Here is a 27,703-nt window from a genome sequence, read left to right as displayed (position 1 = left end):
GCATTTACTTTAGCACCAAAAGAAATTAATTTTCTTTGCAGATTTTTCTCTATTTCATGCCAATCTATATGAAAGATGATACAGAGTAACTTTTCCTCATTTAAGCTTTTTCCTTTTATTATGGGTCAAATTTGGAACTGAAACGTTTAGTGAGAAACGGTAGCAACACAGCATATCCGATTGAATTTTGTTTAGAAGACTTGCTTAAAAATAAAAGTATTATTTTAACGTATATTCTATACAAGTGATATAAAGAGAGTTGTTAATAAATTGAGAACTTGTTTATATAAGTTATAATCTATTAGCATTAGTAAATTTCTTAATTAACTAGTGTGGAAGATTTAAATTAAATTAATTTTTTACATGTTCTTGGCGTCACCTTTTGGAACTCAAACATTTTTGTAATTCACTTGTTTATCTAGTGTTTTTCGCTAGGGTAATTTTTAGAAAGTTTTAACTAAAAACAAAGTGTCTTTGGTGTAGTCTTTCATAGCTTATAATGGTAGGTTTGTTTGTGTTTAATTTCTAAAAATAAGTAATTTAAAACCTATTTTAAGACGCAAATCAGGTTGCTTGTTTTAAATTGAAGTAAGTGTTTCTAAAACGAGTAGGATAAAAAGTAATTTATTTTAGCATTATAGGATTGCTTATTAAAAGAATAGAAAATTATTCATTTTATTAACTGATTGTACTAATACATAAAAAAATGGTAAATATGTTTATTTTATTAGAAAAGTTTATATCTAGCTTTTGAATAAGTTGTTTTTCTATATAATTGATTATTTTATAGATAATTATTTTATGTTTAAACGAATTAATCTAATGTCACTCTGCAATATGCTGTTGATCTAGGCTTACAGCAGTCAAGGCACTCAGAAAAAGCCAAGACGATCATACTCTCTTCTATTTGTTGGAAATCAATCATTCACTCATTAGTATGTTTTAAGCGAAAAACTTTCGGTAAAAAGATAAGATTTGTGTTATAATACAGATGAAAAGACTTCATTACTAAAGAAAGTTATTGGTCTCACTCAATAATCTCTACAGAAAAGAGTTCTTAACGTGGCTTCTTGTTAACTTTTGCACATTATAACGATCGGTAACAATCAAAACGTTTGACTTTAATGGTGACTTACATAAATTCATTAATGGTGGTAACCCTTCCCATAGGCAATCCTCATTTGCACTTTAGACTCTTTGTGAGCAACTTGATGTCATTGTAGCAACTTACTAATACTTAAGGTGAAATCCATCATTAGCACCATTTCAATCAAGTCAGACTCTATCACACATGAAGTCCATGCAGAAAAAAAAAATTGATTAGGACTAATCTCTCTTAAAAAAAATGTAACACACAAAGTTGACTTTGCTTAGCATATTAAAGTTTTCTTCTTCCTCCCTCAATTAGAATCTCAACTCTAATGTTATAACTGAAAATTATGTAATAGGAAACTCATCTTTTTTTAATGAAAGCAAAACGTGAAATTTAAATGAAAACATAACCAAATTTAGTACCTCAAAATCTGTATCTACAAATACTCAACAAAATATTATTATTCAGCATATAATTCTTTTAACTAAAACGGCAAAGTATAGTATAATTTCTTTTATAAAAATTGCAAACTTTCTCATATAATTTTTCTGAAAAAAAAATACAAACCGTTATCCAAATCTCCCACATATTTAAGAATTGTGGTGCTAATACTCAAATGAACTCTTCTTAGTTTTCTAATTTTCCTTTTCCATATTTTACTCGATGCAGAACTTTACTATATAATCACTCGAGAACCAATTAATCGATATTACAAACCAATTAGCATAACAAGATTGATTTGATTTTAGACTAGTGAAATTTAATCCAGTTCCATAATAATTGGATTCAAATCGATTTTCTGTTGCATGCACCTTATATTTACGAAATATTATATTTGTACCTGGTCCATTTCGGACAACGACTCTTAATCTTAGAATGAGTGATATATTTAGATCTCAGAACTGGACTTGAGGTCCGAATAAATCCTAATTTTGTTTCATTTAATCCCTCAAAGACCTACAATCTCATTACTCTTAAATAAAAGATGAATATGCACGGTTTCTAAGTCTATAAATAAATATATACACAGTCACTTGAAAAATATACATTAAATGTTTTTAGCACTAGAAAAATATATATATTAAATGTTTTTAGCTTAAACCTACTTCAACATTTACAGTAACAATACCAATAACATCCATCCATTTAGAATGAAACGATTTTCACTAACTAAGAAAACGATTGGCCTCTCTCAATAATGCCCATAAAAAAAAAAGAATACGTCTCATGGTATTGACTTCCTTCAATTTTACAGCAATAAACTTGTATACCGTTTTAACGAGTTGGTGATTAAATGCTTCAAAATAGAAAATAGAAAATGGGAATTGACATTATTGGAGCACAGAACCAACTTTTGGTAAGTCAACAAAGGCCTCTAACTTCTTTTCTGGTGTTGTCCTCATCCAGTTATGGACAAAAGCAAATGACTCAGGACTGAACATGATTTCTCATTGGGAATCACTTTTTTTATCACTGAAACTAGAAGAATCGGCTGGTTTTGTATAAATTGTGAACCGTCGTGTGATCAATTTTCTCGTTTGATTCGAGGAAGTTCATCAATATTTCTGAACCATTATTTTGACCACAACAATTGCCAAATCGGTTCATAATCCGACTTTTGTGACTAGACTAACCACAAATGGCAATGGCTTTCACGACGCGCTTCTGAAAAATGGAACAGTTTTACTTTTCTCCCTTGGTCGCTATCGTGTTTGGCCTTCCAAGAATTCCTTGTTCAGAAGTGACATCCAAACAAATTTCATACAATCATGTGCTTTATACTTTAAAGAATAGCAAAGAGTAAAACCTATCTCTCACTTAGATAAATCTAGGTACATGACTCCATCTTAACACAGTTTGGGTGTGTTGGCACACACATGTCTGAATCACACGTTCTATTAGAAGAATTTATGAATTGAGAAGTTTAAAGAATGTTAAAGTTTCAATTCAAGTCAAACATTTAAAAGTAATTTTAGTCCAACAGCATCTTTCCTTCTCAATTTTGCATTCAAAATAACAAAAATGCTTTCTATAACTTTAATCCACACCTGAATTTTGTTGGCAGCAAAAACAAATCGTCCCTGATCAAGGCACGATGATAGGATCCAGTTCATCGCAAGTACACATTAAAGGACACCATTAAATTTTGTACATATGGTGATACAAGTATTCGGGAAATAGCACCAAGATGGGGAAAATATTTTGCGCCAGATAAATGGCAACAAAATGTACAAGATATTTTCCACAAACAGTATAATGAAATCAAAGAAAATCTTGAAACATAAATCAAGCCTGCAACGCATGGAGCCCAATAGATCTTTTTGCTAGCCCCATACTACGAATGACATCAGTCCCCTGGAGATTTTAATCTCAAATAGCACTGATTATATTATAAAATTGTATGAACAATTAGAAGGAAAAGATTAGAGGAAAGAGTACATCAAACAATAAGAACCAGTTTATTTGCCTGTCCTTCCAACTGTCAAATGGATGCAAGTAAAAGGTAAACTGCATGCTGCCAAAGAAATCAGATCACCTCAAACTCATACAGAAGTATTGGATATATCGATATGGATACGAAGTTGCAGCCCCAAAAGCCGAGCAAATGTCATCAGCAAAATGAAAACATGTAAATACAAGAGAGCATTTTCTACATGCTAGCTTCCATTGTGTAATCGACCAAGACATGCACAGAAAACAAAGCATATCCTCTGCCATCCACTGTCAAACATCTGACACAATACAATAGTTTGCACATAGAACACCAATCATGATCAGTTAATCACATAAGTCAGTCCTCATTATCCTCCAGGAAACTGCACTTGCTAACACGCTACAGTTTTTTCCAACTCAATCAAATCCAGGAATTGAGTTGACACATTACTGTGGAACGCTAGGGAGTATGAATATGAATATGAATCAGACAAAATTCAAAAGAGAAATACTGTTCCAAAGATTCAAACAAGTAAACTAGTGACCAAGATTTTTATAATTCTAGTTTTTTTAATAGGTATATCATTATCTCGTATGTATAAATCATACGGATTTTATGGTATGCCTTGGGAGAGAATGAGGACACGTAACAGAGTTTACCAAACAAAGTAGACCACCATAGATGATTGGAGTGAGAGAGAGGGAGGGGGGGAGAGTGAGAGAGAGGGAGGGGGAGAGAGAGAATGTGACCGTCACTTCAACCGTGAAGCTTCAATTCCAAAAGCCAATAAACATCACACGGCATAAATTTCAAATTTAAGTACAGGACACATAACAATCAAATGATACAGCACAAAATAATGAAAATGGTCAAAGACTAAGGTTTGCTTTGGACCTGCCCCTAACCATGGCGTGCACTAGTGCTACCACCTGACCATCTCCTCAAAGTGTTAGCCACTATACTCCTCCCAGATAAAAGTCCTAACCTCGACTTGAACGAACTAGATCGGGCGGTGCTGCCCGATGTTGATGATGCTGCCGCAGCGATTTGGGCAGGCATTTGAGGGAACTCTAAACCATTTTCCTGTGCCCCTCCATCACTAGCACTAGCTTCCTGAAGTTCTGCCTCACCAGTATCTAAGTTAACAGCAACTGACCCTCTAGTCCTCCTCAACCAATCCCCACCCTCAGGGGTAACCCCCTTACACTTCTTAACCTTCACTTTCACCAAATTGGGACACCCATTCGCCAATGCCTCCATCCCTTGATCCGAAACAGGACAACTCTTAATACACAGTTTCTTCAAAGCCACACACTTAGCAGCAATGCAAGAAATTTCAGGATCACCGACCGAATCACTTCCACACAAAGCCAACCGCTCAAGATTCTGGCAATTAGATGCCAACATTTCCAAACTCGTCTTAGTAGGGTTAACCCCAATTAGCACTAATTCAAGCAAATTAGGGCAACCTTTAGCAACACCTATCAACCCATCATCGCCAATTCGATTCGCCTTCCATCCATCAATGTGAAGCTTCCGCAAAAGCTTGCACCTATCTGCAATTGCAATAAGTCCAATATCAGAACATTCAGGAGTCTTAACAAGATGCAAAATCTCCAAATTCGAGTAATTCGCGATCGCTTGCAGTCCAATGTCGCTAATCTGAAGCCTCTCCAGGTGAACCTCAACCATTTTAGTCATTCTATCTGCCATTAATTGAAAAAGCCGGTCCCAATCGCCAGAGCACCGGAAAAGCTTCAAGGTCTTTAGATTCTTCGCGCCGAGAATAAGCGTTCCGAAACACTGTCCGTTGTAGAGCTCTTTCAGGCAAATAGTCCTCAGCGACGACCCCGCGACACCAGGTCCAATCGGTTCCGCCGCTGCCGCGTCGGTGATTCCGCGGAGGCGCTTCACGGAGAGCTCCTCCAGCAAGCCGCAGTTGTCGAGCACCGCGTTCATTCCTTTGGATCCAAACGTGCACGATCCGCACGAAAGCTTCTTCAATCCCTTACAGTTTTTGGCAAACGTTTCCATTCCAGCGTCGGTTAGCTCCCGGCACGCGCGTAGCTTGAGACGCGTGAGGTTAGGGCACCGCTGCGAGATCAGCACGAGCGAGTCATCGCGTATGCTCACGGATCTACGGTCGCACTTCAGCGCAAGCTTCGTGACGGAGTCGAACCGAGAGAAGAGCGACGGAATCGCCGAGAACAGCTCTGCTTCGGCGTTCAGAAAGAGACGGTGGCGGCTCTGTCCTTCGATCTGGAGCCACCGCTGACAAACGAGCGAACAGCGGTTCCGATCAGCGGAGCTAAGAAACTGAAACACCGAAGCCAGACACTCGTTCGGGAGATCAGATATGTAGTCGGTGGTTCCATCGGTTGCCGTCTCAACACGGCGGTTTTCGCTGTCGCCTTCGCTGGTGCCACAGGAATAACCAACCATCGGCGAAACCGAGGCTGTGGATCTGGTCTTAGAGATGTTGACAGAGCGGTTGCCTTGGTCCCTCTCGCGACGACAAGCGACGGCTGCGGCGGAGGACGCCGATTGGCCCATCCACGGCAGTTAAGGAAACAATAAAAGAAACAAACCGTTGAGATTGAAGGCTCTCACCGTTACTATCCTATCCCGGACTCTTCCTCCGTATAACCACTGAACTCACTCGCCACTAGCTAAGTCTTCCTCCTCCCTTGGAATGGCTTCTTGGGTTCTGAGTTTAGTCGCGGAATTGAAATCAATATTCATTTCACCTTATTTTTTTCTGCGCTCTGTTTGGTGTGACCCGATAAAGTGAACAATTTTTTTTAAAACGGTACTACCGCGACCAGCCATATACAATTCAATACCGTATGGACAACCTCACCGGGTTACCGTGGACTCTCTCACTCGCTTTTGCGGCACGTGTGAATCAACGTCATGAGGGGAGCGTGTTTGCAGGCACTGGGGTTTCTTCTCAAGGATTTTTTTTGTTGCCGTTGAGTGATGGAGACTTATACAGCTTCATAGTGCTGAAGCCACCCATTTTCACCAAAACTTAACTTACTTTATTTTCAACATTTATCTCAATTAAATGTTTCTAACACATAAAACATTTTCTTAATATGTAATTTATTGTCATGATTTACTTTCAATTAATTATTAGAAGAATATAAAATATTAAATAATGCTATAAAAATTTTATTTATGTCATTGTCACATTCTCTTTTAAAATAACTTGTCGCCACTAGAAAAATACTTTATTTACAGGGTGCTCTTTAGAAGGAAAAAAAAACTCCCATAGTATTCTCCATTACCATTTTCTAGAAGATAGTGTTGAAAACATATTTTCATGTACAAATAAAAAATTTAAACCTTCAAGTATCTATACCATTATGGGCATATCAATAATACATTCATATTTGAATATTTTACCTTAAATTATTTATTATAAACGAAGCTAAAAAATGTCAGTATTGGCTATTCTTAACTATTAATTTGTTTCTCATGCTCATTTTTTTTCTCTCTAACAAATAAAGTACTTGATTTTTTTTTAATAGTAAAGCACATGAGAAAAATTATTTCTTTTGCATTTACTAAAATAAGTAATTATATATATCATGCAAAGTTACAAATACAGCTCATCCTTAATGTTTCATTTATACAATAAGTTTAAAATGTTTATTGGAAAAAAAAATGATGACTTGGAATCCAAATCAGTGCATCTGGAATGATACCAATATAGATCTTATTTATTTATTTAATAACTCCGTAATGTTAAAATATTTATTGAAAAGATTTGGATTTGTTTGTTTCAGTTTTAATTAAAGTAAATATATTTTTAAACAGAAAGTGGTAGAGTAAAAGTCAATGGACAATGAAGTTTGAATAGATTGTTAAATTAAGGATGAGAATGGAAGATTCTAATTTGAACTTTCAAATACAAACACAATTTTGGTCCTTGCAAAGATTTAATAGACCATGGACCAAGTCTATTGAATAGGTTGACTCGGGACTTGCTTCATTTTTTTTAATTAACTTTTAAAATAGTCCTATTTTATGAAATTTTCATTTTAAATTTATTAAATTTTGAGAGTTAAGTGTTTTAAAAACTAAAATAAAAATATATTGTTTCGCTGTAAATCTTTTCAAGTACACTTATAAGACAAATTCATTTTGATAAATATTTCATCAATATTCAAGTATAACTAAAAATTAAAACCTTATTTTAATATGTAGATCTATATTAATCATTCAAAGAAAGAAAATTGGACTTAGAAATTTGCACAAATTTGCACATGTGATATTATGTTTACTTAGTTATCAGTTTACTTCTGTAACAAGTTAAATTTTTATGACACAATTATTATTTTTTTCACACCACATAATAGACTGTAGGAACATTTAGTTAACTTTAACTAATTTTTTTTTTACGAATTTAATATTATTAAACTCAGAATTATTTATTTAAGAATCTCAAATTCAATATATAACCTAAAATCTTTAAATATAATATTTTATCCTTAAAAATAATTTTGTTTAAATTGTATTATGTAACGAAATCATTATATATTTACATATACCAATTTCCTCTTAGTTCATTTTTCATTTCTATTATATACTTAATCATTTGCCGCACCTGAAAGCATTTAATCACATTTTTTTAAATTTCAAAATATTAATTTTTCTAAAAAAAAAATACTCCTTCTTATCCATCAATAATACAAGTTCACCTACATTTTTAAAAGTTTTAATACAGGAGGCTTGCTTAACAAGATACCTTTGAAGATAGATTCGTTTAATAAAGAAATACTCATTTAATGATAAAACCTTTTGAGTTTTTAATAAAACAAATTTTGTCCCATGAAAGTTTTTTTTACATAATAACCAAGTGTTACATGTCTTTTTATTAAAATGACTTATTTAACAAAATCACTCATTCTATGATTAGTCTTTTCTAAGTTGATTAGCTTTTAATAGGCTTAAATGTTTACTTCGTTCCCAGGTTAAGAGTTGAATTTTTGTTTAGTATCCGATTTTAAAAATGTATTTATTGAGTCTCAAAATTTTAAAAATGCATTTATTAAGATATTATCAATATACCAAATTAATCTTTATTTCTACAATTTTTTGGAGATCTCAATATCCATTAATATAAATATTTATAATATTTAATAAACTAAATAAAGACAACAAATTAAAAAAAATACATATCAATAATTTTTCACATACTTTATGACATTATAAGGATTAAAAAAATCAATTGAATGCATCACCTACCACCACTAACAAGTTGGCCAAGAGAATGAGAGAGAAAAAGGTAAAGAGAAGCAGGAAGACGAAGATGAATGTCGGGAAGTGAAAGTGATCCTTCCAGGGCCTCCATAGGCCCTTGCGATTGGTGAAGCTGATCTTGCGGGAGTCGGAAAAGCGGGTGGAGGCGGACTTACGAGAGTGGCGACCCAGCGAGGAGTTGGAGTGGGAGTGAGGCGAATAGCCCAATGGGCTTTGGAGTGGGTTGGAGTGGAAGGAGTTTGTGGTCTTTTCGCCATCGTGGGAGGAGTCACGGGAAGGGCTTTGGACGTAGTATACAAGCCGACGAGGAGAGCGGGGCGGTGAGGACTGGGAGAGGCTGCTAACCTCGGAGTCTGTCTTGGTCAATATTGCCACGTTTTCGTTGGGTTTCATGTTTCTTTCTCTCTTTTGTTTGTGTTGAATTTGATGCGAGGAAGAAGAGAAAGAGAAAGAGAGTGTGGAGTAGTGAAGAAGAGTTTGAGTGAGTGAGGTTGATGTGATGTTGGTGCAAAGGGTGGAAGGAGAATCTTATTAGCGTACTTGGTGGGGGCAGATATGGCCATTGCTCATTTATGAGAATCATTAATATAATAGAGAGAGAAAAAGCTGAAACGTTGCAGAAAATACATGAGAGAGAAAAAAAAAAGTTAGATTTTATAGTCACGTCAGTGTGGAGTTAACTCCGTTTAAGCCAATTTAGTGGAGGGAACTTCATTTATACAATTTTTACAACTTTGAAACTCAATAGATGCATTTTTAAAACCGGATACTAAACAGAAATTCACCTCTATGAGAACGAACTAAGCATTTAAGTTTTTTTTAATAAAACAAACTTTTTTCAATAAAATATTGATTTATTTAATATTTCAGTTCTATTTGATACTAACCTGACTTAACTCAATATGAGAATATATTAGTTCAATTAAGTTCAAAGTCAAACTTATATTTTAAATTTTCAAAATTTTATATATAATTTAAACCTTAAATTCAAAATCACTTGAAAGGATTAAATTTATGATTGAAAAATGTAAATTTTGATTTGAAATAAATATAGTATATACTTTAAGTATTTTGGATTTAAATAGTTATGAATTGGATTTGATAATTTGATTTTCTTTTTTATCATTAACTATTAATATTGAATTAAAGAACCTTAGTTTCTTAAAGAATTTTTTTTTTAAAGAAAAAATCAATGTCAAGATAAATATCAAGATTGGAAGACGGTATAATAAAGAGAATTTGATCATAACAAAATATTTTTAAAAAATATAATTGAATATGTTGCTTAAGGAAACATCAATAGTTTTTCTCTCAACCTTTTATAAAAACTTTAATTAGATTTTTTCACATAATTGAGCTTAAATAATGTGTCATAATTAAAGATGTTAGAAACATGAAAGAAATAAAGCTTTTTTAATTTAAAAATATGTTATTAGTTACTCAAATTATTACATTAGGTAATTATGTTTTTAGTTCTTTCTCGGTGATTTTGGTTTTTGTTATATTTTAAGAAATACATAAATGTAGTCATTCTTTTCTAACCACATTAATTATTTTTTATATGATAAATAGTGAATTAAGCTATTTTTTTACTGTATATGCATGGTCTTTAAATTGTTAAGATATGTGTTCACTTTTCATTTTCTCAAATCTGCTTCATTCTTGAATAGTGTGGAGTATATTCATAAAAGAGAGGAAAAAAACCAAAAGAAAAAAAAATACACATGTCAATAATTTAAAGATCACATATATACTATAAAAAGACTAGTTTGAATCCTCATTTATTACATAAAAAAGTTAACATAATTAAATCATTAAATGAAAAGAACTGCGTTATGTATAGAGATATAACATAAACAAAATTTTGAAAAAACAATGGTATTATAATTTATAAACTAAAATATAATTAATTTTATTATAATCCACTAAACTTTTTTTTATTTTCATTATATTTTTTATAATGTGAAATTTCACATGTTTGATTTGAATTTTGTTTATATGACCTATAAACGAAGTGTCACATTATTACATATTGTAATGATAATTATATACAAACCCCTTGAAGATAATATTTTGTCATTGAATGTCAAAATAATAAAATTTTATATTGTGAAATGTAAGAACTTAGAAAATAGAGTATTAGACTACATATGTGTATTAAAATAGGGAGACGAGCAAGTTACTTTAAAATAATTTTATAATATAAATAGAACTTTCTAAAGCTCAGCTCAATATCTAAAACACTTATATTTATCTATAACATTATCACCTAGAGTTCTCTGCCTTCTCTCTAGATCTTCTCTCATTTGAGTTATATGTTCGACGATCAGGAAGTGCCTAGACTATCCTGGCGTCGAGGACTACAATCTTGACCGATCAGTTTCTTGTTCTTCAACTGGTAAGTTGTTTCCCTTTTCTTCCGCTCATTTTGGGGCTGTGAGTAGGGATGACAATTTTACCCGCGGACACGAGTATCCGCGGATAAAATCTGCTGCGGATAGTAACTATTCGCGGATATTTACTACCCGCGGGTATTTTTTAAATGGGTACCCAGCGGGTAGCGGGTCAGGTAGCAGGTACAATTTTATCCGGCGGGTCGGGTTGCGGGTAGGCACTACCCGTGCCCGACCCGACCCGTTGTCATTCCTAGCTATGAGCATGCAGCAGATTCTGTTTGCATGTAGCTTGTGTTATCTTCCTTCAATTCTTGGCTTCAATATGGTTTTAAGACTGGTTTTTCCTCACCAATTGGTGAATCGTAGGTTTTCTTAGAAATACCTTGTGGTGCAAGCAACTATCGGGAGGAGGGGGGGACTCTTGAGTGGTGCCGCTGTGTAGAGGTAAGGGAAGCTACATCTGTTTTAAACTAGGACTGAGTAGTATATGTGTGATGAATTGTGATTATTGAGCTGAGAACAATTTATTTAGCAAATTGACTTGGTTTTAAGATGTATGTCATGCGTAATAAGATTGTGGTAATGTGCACATTTGATAATCTGAGTAATTGAATTTGTTTGGTTGTTGTTTTGAACTGTAATTGGATGTGTGAAATGGTGAAAATCAATTATGAGAATGTTTGGTATGAAATTGAAATGAATTATGCTTGTAGAAGGTCAATTTTGAGGAAGTGGAGTATTGAATTTGTGAATTAGGAGTTGAAACTGGCATTGGTCAGTTGGGATAGCTTAGACAGGTTAGTTGGGACTTATTTGAGTCCCTAAGTGGTTCAAGCAACTGTGAAATATGGTAGAATTTGATTTGTGTCTCTAGGTTGAGAAATTTGTAGTTTTGGAATAGAATTTGGTTCATAATCAACTTAGATTGATGTTGTGAAGGTCTAGAATCACTTAGTCAAGTCTAATTAAGTATATACAACAATATAGGGGTGTTAGAAGTTGGAAAAAATGTTTAGAATTGGTAAGTTGTGGTTGAGTTGCACAATTCTGCAGAATTTTGTTCTGCAAAATTTCGTTCTGCAGATTATGCAGACTCGTTATGCAAATGGATTCGCATAACGAGTCACCTTGGCGAGATGCTCTCTGCCAAGGCATTCGCACAGCGAATGGGTGCGCTGTGCGAATGGATTGAGAGAGTTGCTTTCTGTTTGATGATTCGCATAGCGAATCAGGTCGTTATGCGACTGGTTGGGGTCTAAGGCTCTCGCATAACGAACTGGGACGCTATGCGAGGGGTTTGGGGTCTGATTCAAGTTGTAGTTTATTCGAATAACAAGTCTAACCGCTATGCGAATGGTTTAGAAGGTTGGGTCTCTGTCTCAGGATTCGCATAGCGATCTGGGTTACTGTGCGAGAAGACCCTGGTTTCGCTATGCAAATGTGTGCGCTGTGCGAATGGTTCAGTTTTAGTTCACTTTTTCTTTGGATCTTAAGTTGTTTTAAATGAAACATTGAGTACTTTATGAAGTAAGTTGAAGTTGTATTATGTAATATCATTGGTTATTGATGTATGTTGTATTTCAAAGTGTAAGTTGGTGATTTCAAAGTGTAAAGTTCAAAGTATGGTTAATGGACGTAATTCCATGATTCTCAAGGAGAGGATACATGGTGGTGCCCTATGTTGTGATTCAAAGTGCAATCTCTAGTTGAGATTCAAGTAAGTTTAGAATGAATGCAAGAGCTTAGTATTGGGGGTTATCCTGAAACTTCAATGGTCTTTCATTCTCAAGTAGAGAGGATTGATCCATGTCGTGAGGAGTAGCAGGAGATCTTATTCTTGGGTGCTTCCAGTATGGCCCAAGGTGAGTGATAACGGACTAACCTCGTGAGTGTGGTATGATGAAACCCATTGGCAATGGTTTTGCAAAGCAGTAGAAGTCACCACGAGTGCACGACCTGCCATAGCTCGACAATCATTCTAAGTATGGACAGTCCATTTATATTAAGTATTATGCATAAAGTGTTTGATGATTGTGTAGTGATATGTTGGTTGTATATAACATGTTTTAAATGAGTTTATAAAAATATATCTTTTCTCAATTGTCAACTAGCTTACCCTTGCATTTTTGTGGTCTGTCTTGTTTGTTGTTTTTCTATTGCGATGATCACCTTAATAGTGTGAACTTAGGGATACAATCTTTCAGTTGACTCAACGGGAGGTTGAGGGTGAAGCTTGAAGTGTAGGTGGTGTGTTTGTTCTTCGGATGAAGAATTTTATTCTTCGTAAAACTGTAGTTCTCGTTATATCATTATCTATGTAATGTTCATTTTAATAATTCTATATTACTAAATTGGGATGTTACATCATAATTCAAATAAAAAAGGTTATATTACACAGGTAAAGGTAAAGTTGATATATTATAGAGATTATTTCTATATTTAAAATAAAAATAAATTTGCAAATTAATATTTATATTTCATAACTGATTAGTTTTTCCAAATTGAAAGTATCCAAAATCAAGAAATTTAGTTTATATGTCCGGACAACGTATAATTTTTCCAATTCATATTTTACATTTTGAAAAAATCTTAGTATATAATTTCCGATAAATAAAAAACAATTATTAATTATAATAATAGATTATATTGTTCCTGACAGATATACAAATTTATCAAAAATCCATTAATTATTTATATCTACAAATCACAGTTAAACAAACTTCACATAATCAATTAGATTTTAAACATAACTTATTATTTACTTATGAATGACCATCTATTATAAATTTTAAATATTTTGTGAGATCAATATTCTTTCAAAATTAAATTTTTTCAAAACTAACAATTAATATATTCCTCAACCAATAAAGAAATCTTCTAAAAATATCTTTAAAAGTATAATCATAATAAATTTCATTCAATCTATTTATAATACCTAATTTAATGCACGAGAACAATCAAACAAAACAATGACACTCATCTTAATACATCACGTGTCATCAAAACATAAAGTACAAGTTTTATATTCTAATTATTCAAAGTCTTTCTTAACCAAAATATGTCAATCATAATTATGTCAAATTTCATTGGGAGTCCTAGCTGTGTTTTTTAGTTGTACCTTGTGAACGAATAGTAATGTGTTGAATGATAATGAAAAAACTTTAGAAAAATCAAATTACGCATTTAGTTGCATTATTTGATTTTAGTCATATTATTTCGGTCAAATCATGAACTATAATGACAAAGGGATGAATGATGATAATGGACCACCAAGAAAAATCAAAGGGTGCTGTTAGAAAGAGAAATTTCTTTATGAATTTTTTCAATAAATAATAAGAAAATAAATTAAATTAGTAACAGACAAAACTTTTTTTTTTCTCTTTTAAAAATTCATATTAAAAGATTTCTCCAAATAGAGTCGTGAAATTCTCTGAGACAACCATTCACCTCTTCTTGATGTTATATGATAAACCTAATTCATCATCTTTTCCTTTTTTTCTCACTGACGTGTGAAAATTTATGACTTCATTCCTATATTTAAATCTTCTGAACTATCTTTAGTGAGTTCAATAAATTAAAATAATTTTAATTACAAATTAAGAATATTTATTGTAAATTTAATACTCTTATCAGAGACCATATATAATTAAATAATAGTTCGCACACATAAATTCAATTCAATTTTTTTATATTAAAAATAGTAATTTAGTCATTCATATATATTTTAAGTTTCAGTTAATTTTTTTTTCAAATATAATATTATCTTTTCTGTTTTGTCAAAACTAAAGTACTTTGATTTATTTAATTACTAACTATAACTCACTTGATGGTAAGGTCATGTGCGAAACTTTGCAGCTGGTCCCAACAAGCTTAAATGTGTTAATTTTGTCATAACAAACATTTTTATTAAACGTATAAAACAATAAAATATATGAACAGTATTAATTCATTATAACAAAAACGATCTACACCAAAAAAGTATGTATTATCATCATACTGAAGACCTAAAACAGTATAAATGTTCTTTTATACGTAAGAACTTTGTGATCTATTTATTAAGTTTGTTTAAAGTGATTCTATCTTTTTCAAATGTTTACAGTTGTTTTATATTTTGTAAAAATGGTTTAATTTTTATTTTTTTACTTACTGCGTTGAAAATCTATGGACGTAATGTCTATTTTAGTTAATAATAAATGGCATGTTCAGTTATGTTACAAAAAGGGGAGACGAGTTTTAGTGGAAGACGTGACTTCCATCTTCGCAGTTACTATGGGCATTAGCAGTAGCGTCTTTGCGGCAACGCGAAGGCTTCCTTCTCCAACGTCTCTGCAGCGACTAGGGTCAGCGTCTTCTCACGATCTGGCTCGCGATTCACACGGGTTGAGCTATGAAGAGGATGATCTTGATGATTGTAGCATTTTGGGGTTTCCTTTTCTTGTGTTTCAGATCTTGCGAATTTTAGGAATTTCAGATTAGAGTTTTGAATCATGGTTGATTTCGGATTTTTTGGTTCTTTTCTTTGTTTGCGAATTGTGTTTCCTTTTCTTGAGATTTTGTTTCTCCTCTGTAGATTGATGTTCATTATCTTGCAATTTAAGATTTGCTATTCTTGCTTTCTCAAATTGTAGGTTGTTGAATTGGATTTTGGGATTCCTACTTTTGTGTTCTTGATTTTTCTTTGTTGGTTTGGTATTGCAATTTGAGGTTAGGGTTTAAATTAGGATTATGGATTTTTGCTTGGAGGAGGATGATTGCAAATTGAGGTTTTGTTTGTTTTTTCTTTTTCATTTCTCTTCTTGGACGGAAGACGATGATTGGGAAAAAAAGAGTAAGCAAATTAATTTGAGTAAAATTAAGGAAATTGTCACATCAGTTGACTTCAACGTGCCATGCAATCAATAACGGTCAACTCATTCAGTTTTGGCCAAGGATATCAATAATTGCACACCTCAATCAATTTTGGCCAGGGGCAATAGTACTGTCAGTAAAAAGGACCAACTTGAACTGTTTCTTACAAAATATGAAACCTACATCTAAAAAATGTAAGACTACTTTGAACAAACTTAACAAACTTAGGAACCAAAATAAATATTAAACAAAAAAAGAATTGAGAAAGAACATTCATGCGCTTTTCATAACAAGACAATGATCTATAGTAATTGAATTACAATTTTCATTAAATAATAACGAGTTATAGTAATTAAATTACAATTTTACACACCGATTTATTTTGAAAGAATTTCTCTATCGTTTTTCTTTATTTTCATATAATGAAAAATGAATTTGATTCAAGTAATGTATCAATCTTAACAAAAACTTTGTAAACACATGATACTATTTCTTACATTTATGTTTTTATTTCTTAACAACATATCTAATAAAGTACATTTTAGTGTCAAAATATTATGTTATTGTATATTTAATTATTAACACAAAACACTTTAATCATCTATTCTTCAATTGAAGTCTAAGAGGAATTACTAGTCATTTTCAATAAAGATGATTTGTCTTAGAATTTTGTTATTGTTCTCATGTTGGTAATTAATGTTCTAATTCCAATTTATTGGAGTAACATTGTTATGATCAATCACTCCTTATCTAAAGTATAATCCGCTTTAGAGACTGGAGTTTCGTAATGATTTTATTCTTGAAAGACATTTCAAAATATGGAAGAATAAAAAAGAATTTAAACTGACTTAGACCTAGACAAATGTAAAACTAATAATATTTATTGTATAATTCTCATTCGAATAATCTTGATAAAAAACAATGACAACATTCTTTCTATATATTTATAACTAATTAATTAAATCAGTTGTCTTAAAAAATTCTTTTAAAAAATTCAATAAAATCGTTTTAATATTTTTTAACTCTTTATTTGCTTCAATCTTGTTATGGGTATCCCTATTTCTAAATTATAATTTAATATTTTAAATTAAATTATCAATAGTTAAAAATACTGTGATATTTTAATATAAAACGCTTATGCTAAATTTAAAGTAGTATTTACATGCTAAAAAAATACTTATATGTTGCATATTTTAATTATAATAGTTTATGTTTTTGAAAGTCTTTTATGTATTGTAAATTTTATATATATATATATATAAACTAAAAACAATACGGGTTAAAAATATTTTCTATACTAGTTTCAAAATTGATATAAAAACAAATAGTAAGAAAGTTTTTATTTTTCTATATCAATTCTATAACCGGTATAGAAAATTTTATTTTTTATATGATTAAGGTCATAACAAGTATATAAAGTGTCTTCATATTATGTCTTGAACGAAACATCATTTTCTTTACAACTATTTTCATTCTCCATCACTCAACCTACTTTTTATACCGCTACTATTTATGCTCATTCACGCATATTGGAGTCATTCTCACGCAAGAACAATAATATCCATCACATGATAAGTGACCTAGCAAAAAAGCATAATCACCAAAAAATAAAGCCTTTTCAGAAAACCAAATAAAGATAGTAATTTATATTTTAGTGTTTAATTGAATTGTAAACTAATGTCCTAACAATGTTTCATCTTTTGCCCCTCTGTGCTACAATGGTAAATAATGAACAAAAATTATACATCGAATAGAAAAGAGAAAAATGATTGAATAGGCTCGGATAGGAAGGAACAGTGACACTTGGAGTTTTGTCAGAATAGTTCACATACGAAGAAGATGAAGCAGTGGCGTCTCCGATTGGTGGTTCCTCCATTTATAGATGGCGACTTTAATGTCACTCCATGGTTGTGCATTTGGGGGGAGAAAAAGAGAAAACCTAGTGTGAGGGAGAATAAGTGTAGCGCCAACGATGGGCAATGACTCTGTTTAAGCGTTGTGGCAATGTTGATGATGATGACCCTGACGGAGTTGAAGTTGCACAATAGAGGCATTGGGTAGATAATGAAGGTCCAAACTACGGGAGGGGAAGCGCAAGAGCAACATCAGCGCAAGGCTTTCGATGGTGATCAATGTTGTCGACAGCCTTGTAAGAAGCAATAATGGTGTCTTCCTTGTGCTAACCTTGGTTAGGTTGAAGATGAAGTTAGCTTAAATTCACTTCTACACTATTGCGATCGAGGCTATCAACATAACTTCATCGCATTAGATCTATACACTCCCACCATTGGGTGGTGGTGGTAGGATGAGATGATGTTACCTGGATGAAAATGGAGTTTGGAAGAAGAAAATAGGAAAGTGAAGGTGAAGTAAGGTGTAGGTGTTGGATCGAGAAGCAATATGGAATAAGAAACACTAAACATTGTTTTTGTGTTTATAAATAAAAAGAAATAAAGTGTTTTTTTTATATTAATTATAACTAGAATAGATACAAAAAGTCTTTTCCAATATTACAAGCATCATTTCTATACCAGTTCTACCTCTAACTAGTGTTGTCAAAACGAGTTGGAACCTTTGAGTCAACCCGGCCTACCACGGGTTCAAATCAAGTAGGGTTGATTTTTTTTTTTTAATTTTGATGAGCCAATTTTGAACCTAGCTCACTCGGGTTGAACCCGTGGTGAATCAAGTTGACTCACCAACCCACATAATTTTTCTAGTAAGTACTTTTTGTCATGTTATCATTTTACAAAATATTGAAATGGAAGTTCGTGTGAAATTATTTTTGTGTAGAATAATTGGACAACATGAAAAATCCACAAATCTCTACTTGGTAACTCAATTTTTATGCAGAAACAAATTTGAATTGCTATGAAGCAATTAAAATTTTTGTTGAGGAGATTTTGTAATATTTTCGTATGAATGAAATCTTATATTTATTTGATCATAAATCTAATTTAAGAACTTTCACCTTTGTTTAAATTTGAATTAGAAAATTTTTGTTATTTTTTTTAATTGAAAAAAAAAACTTGTAATTAAGTGAGTAAACGTGTCAACCCGTTTAACCCATCAATCCATAATGGGCCAGGTCGAGTTTAAATTTTTTTGACTCACTACAAATAAATCAGGTTGGGTTAGTGACCAATCTGTAATAGGCTGAACCGAAGCAGGTCAAGTGATCTGTTTTAACAACACTACCTCTTGTTAGTATAAAAAAACTTATAATATTTAAAAAAATGTCATCACTTAACTTATTATTATGACTAGTGAATTAAAATCAGTATAATAAATCACTATAACACTAATATATGTATATAATGCCACAATTGAAAATTAAGAAATATAAACAAATTCCGAGTATTGTAACTACGTATCACTTAATTTAGCACAAATAATTTAGATGAACTATAATATATATTAACGAACACGAGTGCACTTTTAAAAACAAAATAATAATGGATTGTTCACTATTCACGATTTGTTTTCCATTTGGAATAATTTAAATGAATATGCCAAATTAGGAGGTTGGTCCATTAGATATCTTTAATCTCTAGCTGACAAATTTTCTTATTTGAAAATATGACCATAGTCATAAATTATAAGCAATTATGTGAAAGGGCACAAATACACAACTAAACATGATTTGAATGACAACCTAACTAAACTTTTTAGTTAGTTTGGTCAAATTATAAATTCTAAAGGTTTAATTATTTATGATTTTAATTAGAACTAAAAAAACCCAACTTGATCGATTTAGATAATTAAAATAAATTAAATTATAATATAAACATGCATGCATGCATGTAACTTTCATGTATATATAGTTATCAATAGCTCACTAGGTTATATTTTTCATGATCATTAACTGGTTGTTAAGGGATACGTAATTTCGTTTTAAATTCTCATTAAAGAAAGTAAACTTTTTTTTTTTAAAAAAAGAGCTCAAGTAAACTCAGAAAAAAGGTTAAAGTAAGCGATTGTTTTACAACCTTGTAAAAATTGTAAAGAAATTTCTTATCATTTAAAAGTTATAATATATACCATAAAATATATTATTTTTTGTATGAATTTATAAAGTCTTTTTCTCATCTTTTATTCTATAAATTGGAATGTGAGAGAATATAAAATAATTAGATTTTTATAAATTTTGTATTCAAGCAAGTTTTCTTTTGTCTTCAAATTTCAAGTTTTCTTATTTTTTAGTTTACCACTATACAACTATTTGTGTGACTGCATAAAAATTGTATATGTTAATACTAATATAGTTTCATAGTTATATGTTTGGATTGTGAATAAGAATTTATAAAAACACAATAGAACTTTTTTTAGGTGGATAATATATTTCATTTGACAAATATATCTTAAGCATTTATTAATATACATTGAACTTATAAATGCTTAAGCATGTAGAGAATGTTTAATTTTTTATTTTCTAACTACACAACTTTATTTTAGTATTAAAATCCATATAAGAACATGTAGAAAGTTGTTTCATGCATATATATATATATATATATATATAAGTTTCATCGATTTATATTAACTAGACAGATATTTGTGAAATTTTTTAAGAATTTTCAATTGACAATTCAATGCTCTATTGATGGATATTTGACTTGTTTCTAAGATAAAAACTCAAACCTTTGTCCTTCAAAATAAAGACTGTGGAGAAATAATTTTTAATTTACATGGAGAGAGAAAATGGATTACTTTATTACTTTGAAAAATGTCGTGATATAACAAAATTAACTTTTTAAAACATGAGTTGCTGATTGATTTTTATGTAATTAAAAATCTTTAAATTTAGAATTTGAATATATTTTTCTTACAAAACTTATTTGTGATACTTTTTAGTTGGATTTGGCCAAAATAGGAACTTATTTTGGCTTATTCAATAATCTGAAGTTTAAACGATGCAATATATAAAAGAGTTATTATATGTTAAATGATGATTTTAAGTTTAAAGTTTATTCCAAACATAACTAGAAGAAAAATCTTCCATCTACAATAATTTTATTTAAAATAAACAAGATTATCATGTATAAAAGAGATACGTGTACATTGGGATAAAATCTTCCATCTACAATAATTTCATAACGTAATATTAGCATAAAATAATTCTTATTGGGCTTGAAGAGCCTGTTTACACGTTGATTGCACATTGACACGAGCCCTCCAAAATCCAAAACTAGGGAACAAAACTTGCTCGTCGCTGAACATTGAATTTGTGTCCGACCCACGCAAACACTGACACAACAGTGATGGCCGCTAGGCATTTTCTGCTTCACCGCCTTCGGCTCCGTAGCTTCCAAGGCTTGCCGGTGGCGCCGCCTCAGGGCCACCGTCTGTTGTGCAGTGCCACCTTATCACCGGAAGAAGCTACCGAGAACGCATCAGGCGGGACCCACACCCGCAGTTCCGACGTCGAGGTGGATGATCCGGAATGGAGGGACAAAGAGGAGAAGATTGTGAGAGACATTGAACCGATAGTTAAGCTAACCAGACATATTCTCTTCTCACCAAGGTATTTTGAGATTCAATCAATTCATTAGTGTTAAGGTTACGAGTTTCGGATGTTGTGTGTGAACCGTGAAACGACTTTGTTTATGTCTTTGCAGGTACAAGAATGGGGAACTATTGACTATGGAGGATGAAAGAGCCATAACAGAAAACGTTCTTATTTATCATCCAGATTATGAAGATAAAATCGGAAGTGGCTTGTGGGCCATTATGGTAAGTGGAGTGAATAATATGCGTGATTAATTTGATTTATAGATTCTTATTCTGTCTTAATAATGTTATTTGAAGTGAATCACATGCATGATTATTTTAATGTTTATTATGTATTTATGCATGATATCGGTTGGTTCCTTTACCTTGACATGTTTATATCAATGTGACTTGTGATTGAATTTCTCCTAAATTACGTGAACTCTAACCAACTAACTGCTTGTAAAAGGGTTTTAGTAAAATGTTCTCAACCGTAATGTCAATATGTTTTTGGACTTTTCATAGCTATTATTGTGACCGTAGAGTTACAAGTTTATGCCACTAATGCTGAAGGTAACTAAATACTCAAATTTAGTTACAAGTTTGTCTTTAGCAGAGTCTTCCAAATCTTTTAATTCATAGTATCTTCACGGCTACTAAATTTGAAGATTTCTCCTCCTCCTTCTTCTCTTCAATTCTTTATTCTTCTATAGTTTCCGTCCTTTTCTTTGCCCCTAGAGTTTGAAGAGGGAAGGAGATGCCACCTTCAATATTTTTCTGCAAAGTGTATCTCAAAAGGCTCACCAGTCCTTATTACATTGGCAAAAACACTCCAAGTATCACCTTGAAAAACCAACCTATCTTCAGCAGCTTCTCTTAACTTTATTTCAACGATCAAAATGTTCTTTTGAGAGCTTGGTTAATTTCATAAAAACTGATTCTTGCAACTTTTGTTGCCTAAGAGTCAAACCTCCTTCTCTTAGTGCATGTGTTTTGGTGTATATAATGTGTTCTAGATTCCATGAATTAAAAAAGGTTATTTTAACAATCACAGTATGAAACTATAAAATTAGTCATTTAACATTCTATGAATGATAGCAAACATTCCTGGTCTTCTAATTATCAACAAACATAAGAACATGCGCAAGGGCTATGGCCTTAAGGAAGTAAATAACACCATTTCAAAAGGTAGACTTAAGTATAGTGTCGATTGCTCTTTTACCCATATGGTCATTTGCTCTTGTAGACTTGAACCACTCATTTGAAGTAGACGTCTATCTACAGTTTCTCCAATGCCATTATGTGATGTCAAATCAAGGTTATATCACTGGTAGTTTTACTACTGCACAAAATACTGAAGCATAAGTGCTCCATGGAGCTGTTCCCTGTGGCTGAGTGGATGGTATCATGACTTGTAGTGACCAATGAGAAGTTAAGCCTTCTGAACTCTTAACACACAAAATAGAAATTAGAAAATGAGCAACAAAACAGAACAGAGACCTGACCTGAAACTAAGACAATGTGTGCTTCACCAAAATAAAAGTCAAGGCAACATCTTGAAGGTCATGGAAGACTGAGAATTTATGAAATTAAAACGAAAAACGCCGTGCAGAACATGAAACATATTGTGTTCAGTACAGAGCAATTGGATTAAGAACTTAACTGGAAAATGGCTCGCTTGGATGGAACTGTACTAGAGAACAGTGAGTTGAAGGGCTTTCAAAAGATATATTGCCACCTGGTATTGGAAATCGCTACATGGATTGGTGATTTCCTGGTGATATGGCAGAAAGCTCCAGATTGGTATAACGTTTCAAAACGACCCCATTTTTTGAAATAATTTGTAATTCTGCACTAGTTTGATCAGTCAACACCAGTTTCATATATTACTGTTCACTTCTACCAGACAAGCTAATAGAAACACGAGTCTAGTTCTTAAAACCCATCTCATGGTTTCAAAATATCCTTACCATTCCCTACTTCAAAACAGTAAAATACCTTCAAGTACATCAACTAAACCTTGCAATTAACCTGTTCTCTACACTGATTTCCCATGAAAATCATCATCTTATATTGCTATCAGACTCAGTTTTTTTATTGCTTGTGAAAGTCAATCTCTTGAAATGATGGAGCTGCTTTAAAATTATAATTAAGCCATTCGTTTGATTTTGTTCAACTTTTTGGTTTTGCTAACTTCAAAGTTTCTAAAATGTGTGCAGTGTTTACCATGAAAACAGATTGGAAGATCCAAGAAATAGTTTGTTTGTAATTAGTAAGTAGTCTTGATTGAGCTACAGACCTGAAATTATCAACGAAGATTTTCTGTAAAATCCATGACTGTTCAGTCTTTTAGGGTGTGTTTACCTGAGGAAGATGATTTGAGGAGAAGAAGTGGATGGATTTAAGAGTAAATTGTGTGTTGTTTATTTGAAGGGATTTGGAGGTGATTGAAAGTAAATTTAGAAGTAAAGTTTGTGAAAGTTTTTGAAGGATTTGACTGATGTGATAGATTAAGAAAATGTTTTAATAAATAGAAAATAAGGATTACAAAATTGTCTTTAATGGTAAAGGTAATACAAAATGATATTTATGAGTAATATATTGTTTGGAAAAAATTATTGAAATAGTAGAATTAAAAAAAAAGTAATAAGTAATTAATACCATATTGTTTTAAATATATAATGTAGTCATATGTGGTATTAGTTTTTGTTTTTATAATAAATTTAAATGGAATTTTTTTATTACTATTCTTGTATTTATGAAAGACAAACAATGATTAGAGGTTACTTCATTTACATAAAATATCCATAATCAGATAGTTAATAAAGTGAACTTAAAATATGACATGAGAATATGTAGGCACATCATAAGGAACATGATACAATTATGCAAATATAAACTACTTAATCCTCTAATTTGTGGTGAATTAAGTTGACATTGAAATTGACTTTTGCCATCTATTGATTGATGTCTAGAGTTAAATTGGATAAGTTATCTTCAATTCGACACGTCCTTGCATATCTTCCATACCTTGCATTCTATTTTGGAAGTGTTGAACCCCCTTCAACATTTGAGTTTTCTTGTCAGAATTTGAAAGGTTGGGAGAATGTTGAAAATGACCACCATGGTGTTGGCCTCTTACAATACTGTCTTCAATGTTAAACCATGGTGTACTCATAAATATCATTTTATATTACTTTTACCATTAAGGACAATTTTTGTGACCTTTATTTTCTATTTATTAAAACAATTTTTTTAACACAAACTTTCATAAACTTTTCTTTTAAATTCACTCTCAATCACTTCCAAATCCCTTAAAAAAAACAATAAACAATTTACTTTTAAATCCATCAACCCACTCTCCCTCAAGTAAACACACCCTTAATGTAGAACGGTTTGGTAACCTGTGTCAAAGGGCTGTTCTCTTGCTTGCCCGTTTATGCATGGGCACAAACTACCAATGTGCAAAATGCTAGGTTTTTCATTTTGTTTTTTATCTGTATGCACGTAGTTTGAGTTAATACTATATACTTTTAAGTTTATGTAGTAAGGTACATCTTCAAAATGACGTTCCAATGATATTGCGTAAAACTTCTTAGGTTCAATTGTGACATTAATTTCCCTGTAGGCTTCAAACCAGTGAAATCAGGTATCAGACATTAATCAACATGATGCTCTTTTTGAGGATGTGGCATTGTGCCGCCTCATTTTTCTGTAACCAAAGTCAACAAAAAGATCTACCCGTCATAAAGCATTGCTTTGTTATAAATGACAGTGTACCACCCTCAAACTGACTGGATACTTGATTTAATCTATTAGATGACATGAAACACTTGAGTGATAGTGGAGGAGTTTGGGTGTAATTAAGCTGAAATGGTAACACTTAGAAATTGATCATCATCTCTACCCATATAGATAATTTGAGTGCATTGGTTCACCAATTTCCACTCTCTTGCTTCCCAAAACAGCAGTAGCCACGTTTCCTTCTTTGATTTAATGCATTTTGAAAGAACACTTATTTTCTATTACCATCTAGGTTACCACTGCAATCAGAAAAAAATGTACTAGAATATTGTGCAGCTGATAACATTAGGTATAAGTATTGTGCTGGATGGCGGTTGAAGCTTATGAATCTCTAGTTAGCTCTACTAGATTATACCCTTTTAATCTCCAATGTCTTTGCTGGTTTGTTAATACAATTTATTGAACAAATAAAATCTGCGCTGATTGGTACTATGACATGAGAACATAAACACCCTTGCTTTGACGATACTCAATATTTGTCTCCCAAGTGCCAACTTTCAAGGAATACAGGACCTCCGAAAATAATATTATTTTACCCTTCCTTGTTTGACTTCGAATATAGCTATTTGATAGCCTAATGCATGAAAGAAATCAAGTCGGATGACTTTTTAAGAGTAAATTAGATGACACCATCTCACCCTCCAAGATATTTTAGAATTACACTTCCACCACTTAATTTTTAATCATTAAAATGGTCTACCCTACTGAGGCGTACCAGGAGATGTAAGTAATGATTTTAAAAAACGTAAAGCAGTTCTTGTGTAATGTGAAAATGGGTGGCAATGTATGTTTTTAAAACAAAACAAAAAGGTTTGTGTAGAATTTTAAAAAGACGGAGGTCTTGATGTAATCTAAGAAAACCTAAATGAGTTCTATTTTAATTGTAAGCTTGTGTGTTTCAAAAGCATTTCATTTTAATTGTAATTATTTTGTTATTAATTTAAACTTCACAGGAGATGTAAGTAATGATTTTAAAAAACGTAAAGCAGTTCTTGTGTAATGTGAAAATGGGTGGCAATGTATGTTTTTAAAACAAAACAAAAAGGTTTGTGTAGAATTTTAAAAAGACGGAGGTCTTGATGTAATCTAAGAAAACCTCAATGAGTTCTATTTTAATGGTAAGCTTGTGTGTTTCAAAAGCATTTCATTTTAATTGTAATTATTTTGTTATTATTTTAAACTTCACCTGCATTGCTATTATTTTGTTTATTTACTAGCTATATTCTTTCTCAAAGTTGGCAGTAAGTGCAGCCTTTATGACTTTATTTTCTTATAGGTTGATCAGCATCCTGTATATCTATTTCCAAGGTGCCTTTTTGTGGTAAGAACTGACTGTAGCTGGATCGACTTCTCCTATCGGGTGTGCCTTGAAGAATACATTAAAAATAAGTACCAAATAAGTGCAGAAAGGTTTGTTAATAAAAGGTTTCTTAAAGATCTTACTAAACGATGGGGTATTGGTACTTATAATTTGTGAAGTAAATGGTAGAAGTGACAATTGGCTGGGATGTGTAGCTTATTTCTGAAGGGAGTGTAGAAAATTATTGAAGTTAGCTTGCATAACACTTGTCTTTGTAAAAGTTCATGATTAGGTAAACTCGCAGACTGTAAGGAATAATGTTTTATGGATTGACTGCCTTTAGTATAGTTACAGTTTTACTAGGATTCAGCCTCGTCTTACATCATCTCTTAAATGGGGTTATCAATACACTCTAACTACTAAATCAGGTGAATTCATTAACTAATAAATGTGATTCCAATAATTGTGAATTTCAATCAATTTTAACAATAGCCAGTAATGTGTTAGAAATTGCGTTCTTACGATTTATCTTTTAAATGTTTCTCTGCATTTACTTGGAATGTGCTCTGCTGAGATGTTTGGAGGCTATTTTCACCATGAATGTGGACTCAATTCTCTGGCAACGAATGAAACTATGGAGGAGGTAAAGGACAGAACTATCACATTAACTCACATTTGAACTGTTACCACTTCACATTCTGCAGATTTACACTTCTGATTCCGCCACACACTCCTATATTATATGTAATGAGGCATGGAATGTGCTACTAGACCTTTTTGTTGACTAAAGATACATAACACAAATTTACAAAATTTTCGGAAAATGAGTCGGAATTGGTAAGCCTACAATTGTACTGATTCTTGACTGTGTCCAGCTATATTGTTCACGGGTTATTTTAGGAGTAGTTGAGGACAGACAAATGAGAGAGTCAAAAGGGTCGAACTCAGCTGGGGCCTGGGGTAGGTTGTCCAACTAGGTTCAGTGCTACATTGCACAAGTCAACATTAGGGAGAAATTCCACTTGGGTTTTTCGATGTTTAGTTGCATATGTTTCTAAATCCAAAGACAG

General features: G+C 32.1%; 3 protein-coding genes across 5 annotated transcripts; 1 reads left to right on the top strand and 2 right to left on the bottom strand.

The window, feature by feature from the left end:
• Positions 1-4,272: 4,272 nt before the first annotated feature.
• On the bottom strand, positions 4,273-6,547 carry LOC108338280 (F-box protein At1g47056). The gene has a single exon (XM_017575067.2). It carries the CDS (start codon positions 6,078-6,080, stop codon positions 4,428-4,430), a length of 1,653 nt encoding a protein of 550 aa, XP_017430556.1. The 5' UTR covers positions 6,081-6,547; the 3' UTR covers positions 4,273-4,427.
• A 2,212-nt stretch (positions 6,548-8,759) lies between these two features.
• LOC108337022 (uncharacterized) lies at positions 8,760-9,188 on the bottom strand. The gene has a single exon (XM_017573459.1). It carries the CDS (start codon positions 9,186-9,188, stop codon positions 8,760-8,762), a length of 429 nt encoding a protein of 142 aa, XP_017428948.1.
• Positions 9,189-21,176: 11,988 nt separating this feature from the next.
• Positions 21,177-27,002, top strand: LOC108336446 (protein DCL homolog, chloroplastic). 3 transcript variants are annotated; one of them, XM_052880549.1, is made up of 4 exons: positions 21,186-21,563; positions 21,658-21,772; positions 23,749-23,801; positions 26,610-27,002. In XM_052880549.1, the coding sequence occupies exons 1-3, from the start codon at positions 21,301-21,303 to the stop codon at positions 23,758-23,760; spliced, it is 390 nt and encodes a 129-aa protein (XP_052736509.1). In that variant the 5' UTR covers positions 21,186-21,300; the 3' UTR covers positions 23,761-23,801; positions 26,610-27,002. The 3 variants fall into 3 exon arrangements, with proteins under 3 accessions (XP_017428390.1, XP_052736509.1, XP_052736510.1); XM_017572901.2 differs by lacking the exon at positions 23,749-23,801 and having other exon boundaries at positions 21,177-21,563; XM_052880550.1 differs by lacking the exons at positions 23,749-23,801; positions 26,610-27,002 and adding an exon at positions 22,776-22,796.
• Positions 27,003-27,703: the final 701 nt, after the last annotated feature.

Source organism: Vigna angularis, chromosome 7, assembly GCF_016808095.1.
Source record: "Vigna angularis cultivar LongXiaoDou No.4 chromosome 7, ASM1680809v1, whole genome shotgun sequence".
NCBI lineage: Eukaryota > Viridiplantae > Streptophyta > Magnoliopsida > Fabales > Fabaceae > Vigna > Vigna angularis.
The sequence above is the reverse complement of the archived record's forward strand: the minus strand, read 5'-3'. Positions and strand labels throughout refer to the sequence as shown.

What these genes read in the sequence shown, in the direction of transcription:
- LOC108338280 (XM_017575067.2), bottom strand. Translation starts at nt 6,080, where the DNA reads ATGGGCCAATCGGCGTCCTCCGCCGCAGCCGTCGCTTGTCGTCGCGAG.
- LOC108337022 (XM_017573459.1), bottom strand. Translation starts at nt 9,188, where the DNA reads ATGAAACCCAACGAAAACGTGGCAATATTGACCAAGACAGACTCCGAG.
- LOC108336446 (XM_017572901.2), top strand. Translation starts at nt 21,301, where the DNA reads ATGGCCGCTAGGCATTTTCTGCTTCACCGCCTTCGGCTCCGTAGCTTC. An exon ending in CATATTCTCTTCTCACCAAG is followed by an intron (nt 21,564 to 21,657) that starts GTATTTTGAGAT and finishes ATGTCTTTGCAG; the next exon opens with GTACAAGAATGGGGAACTAT. An exon ending in GTGGCTTGTGGGCCATTATG is followed by an intron (nt 21,773 to 26,609) that starts GTAAGTGGAGTG and finishes ATTTTCTTATAG; the next exon opens with GTTGATCAGCATCCTGTATA.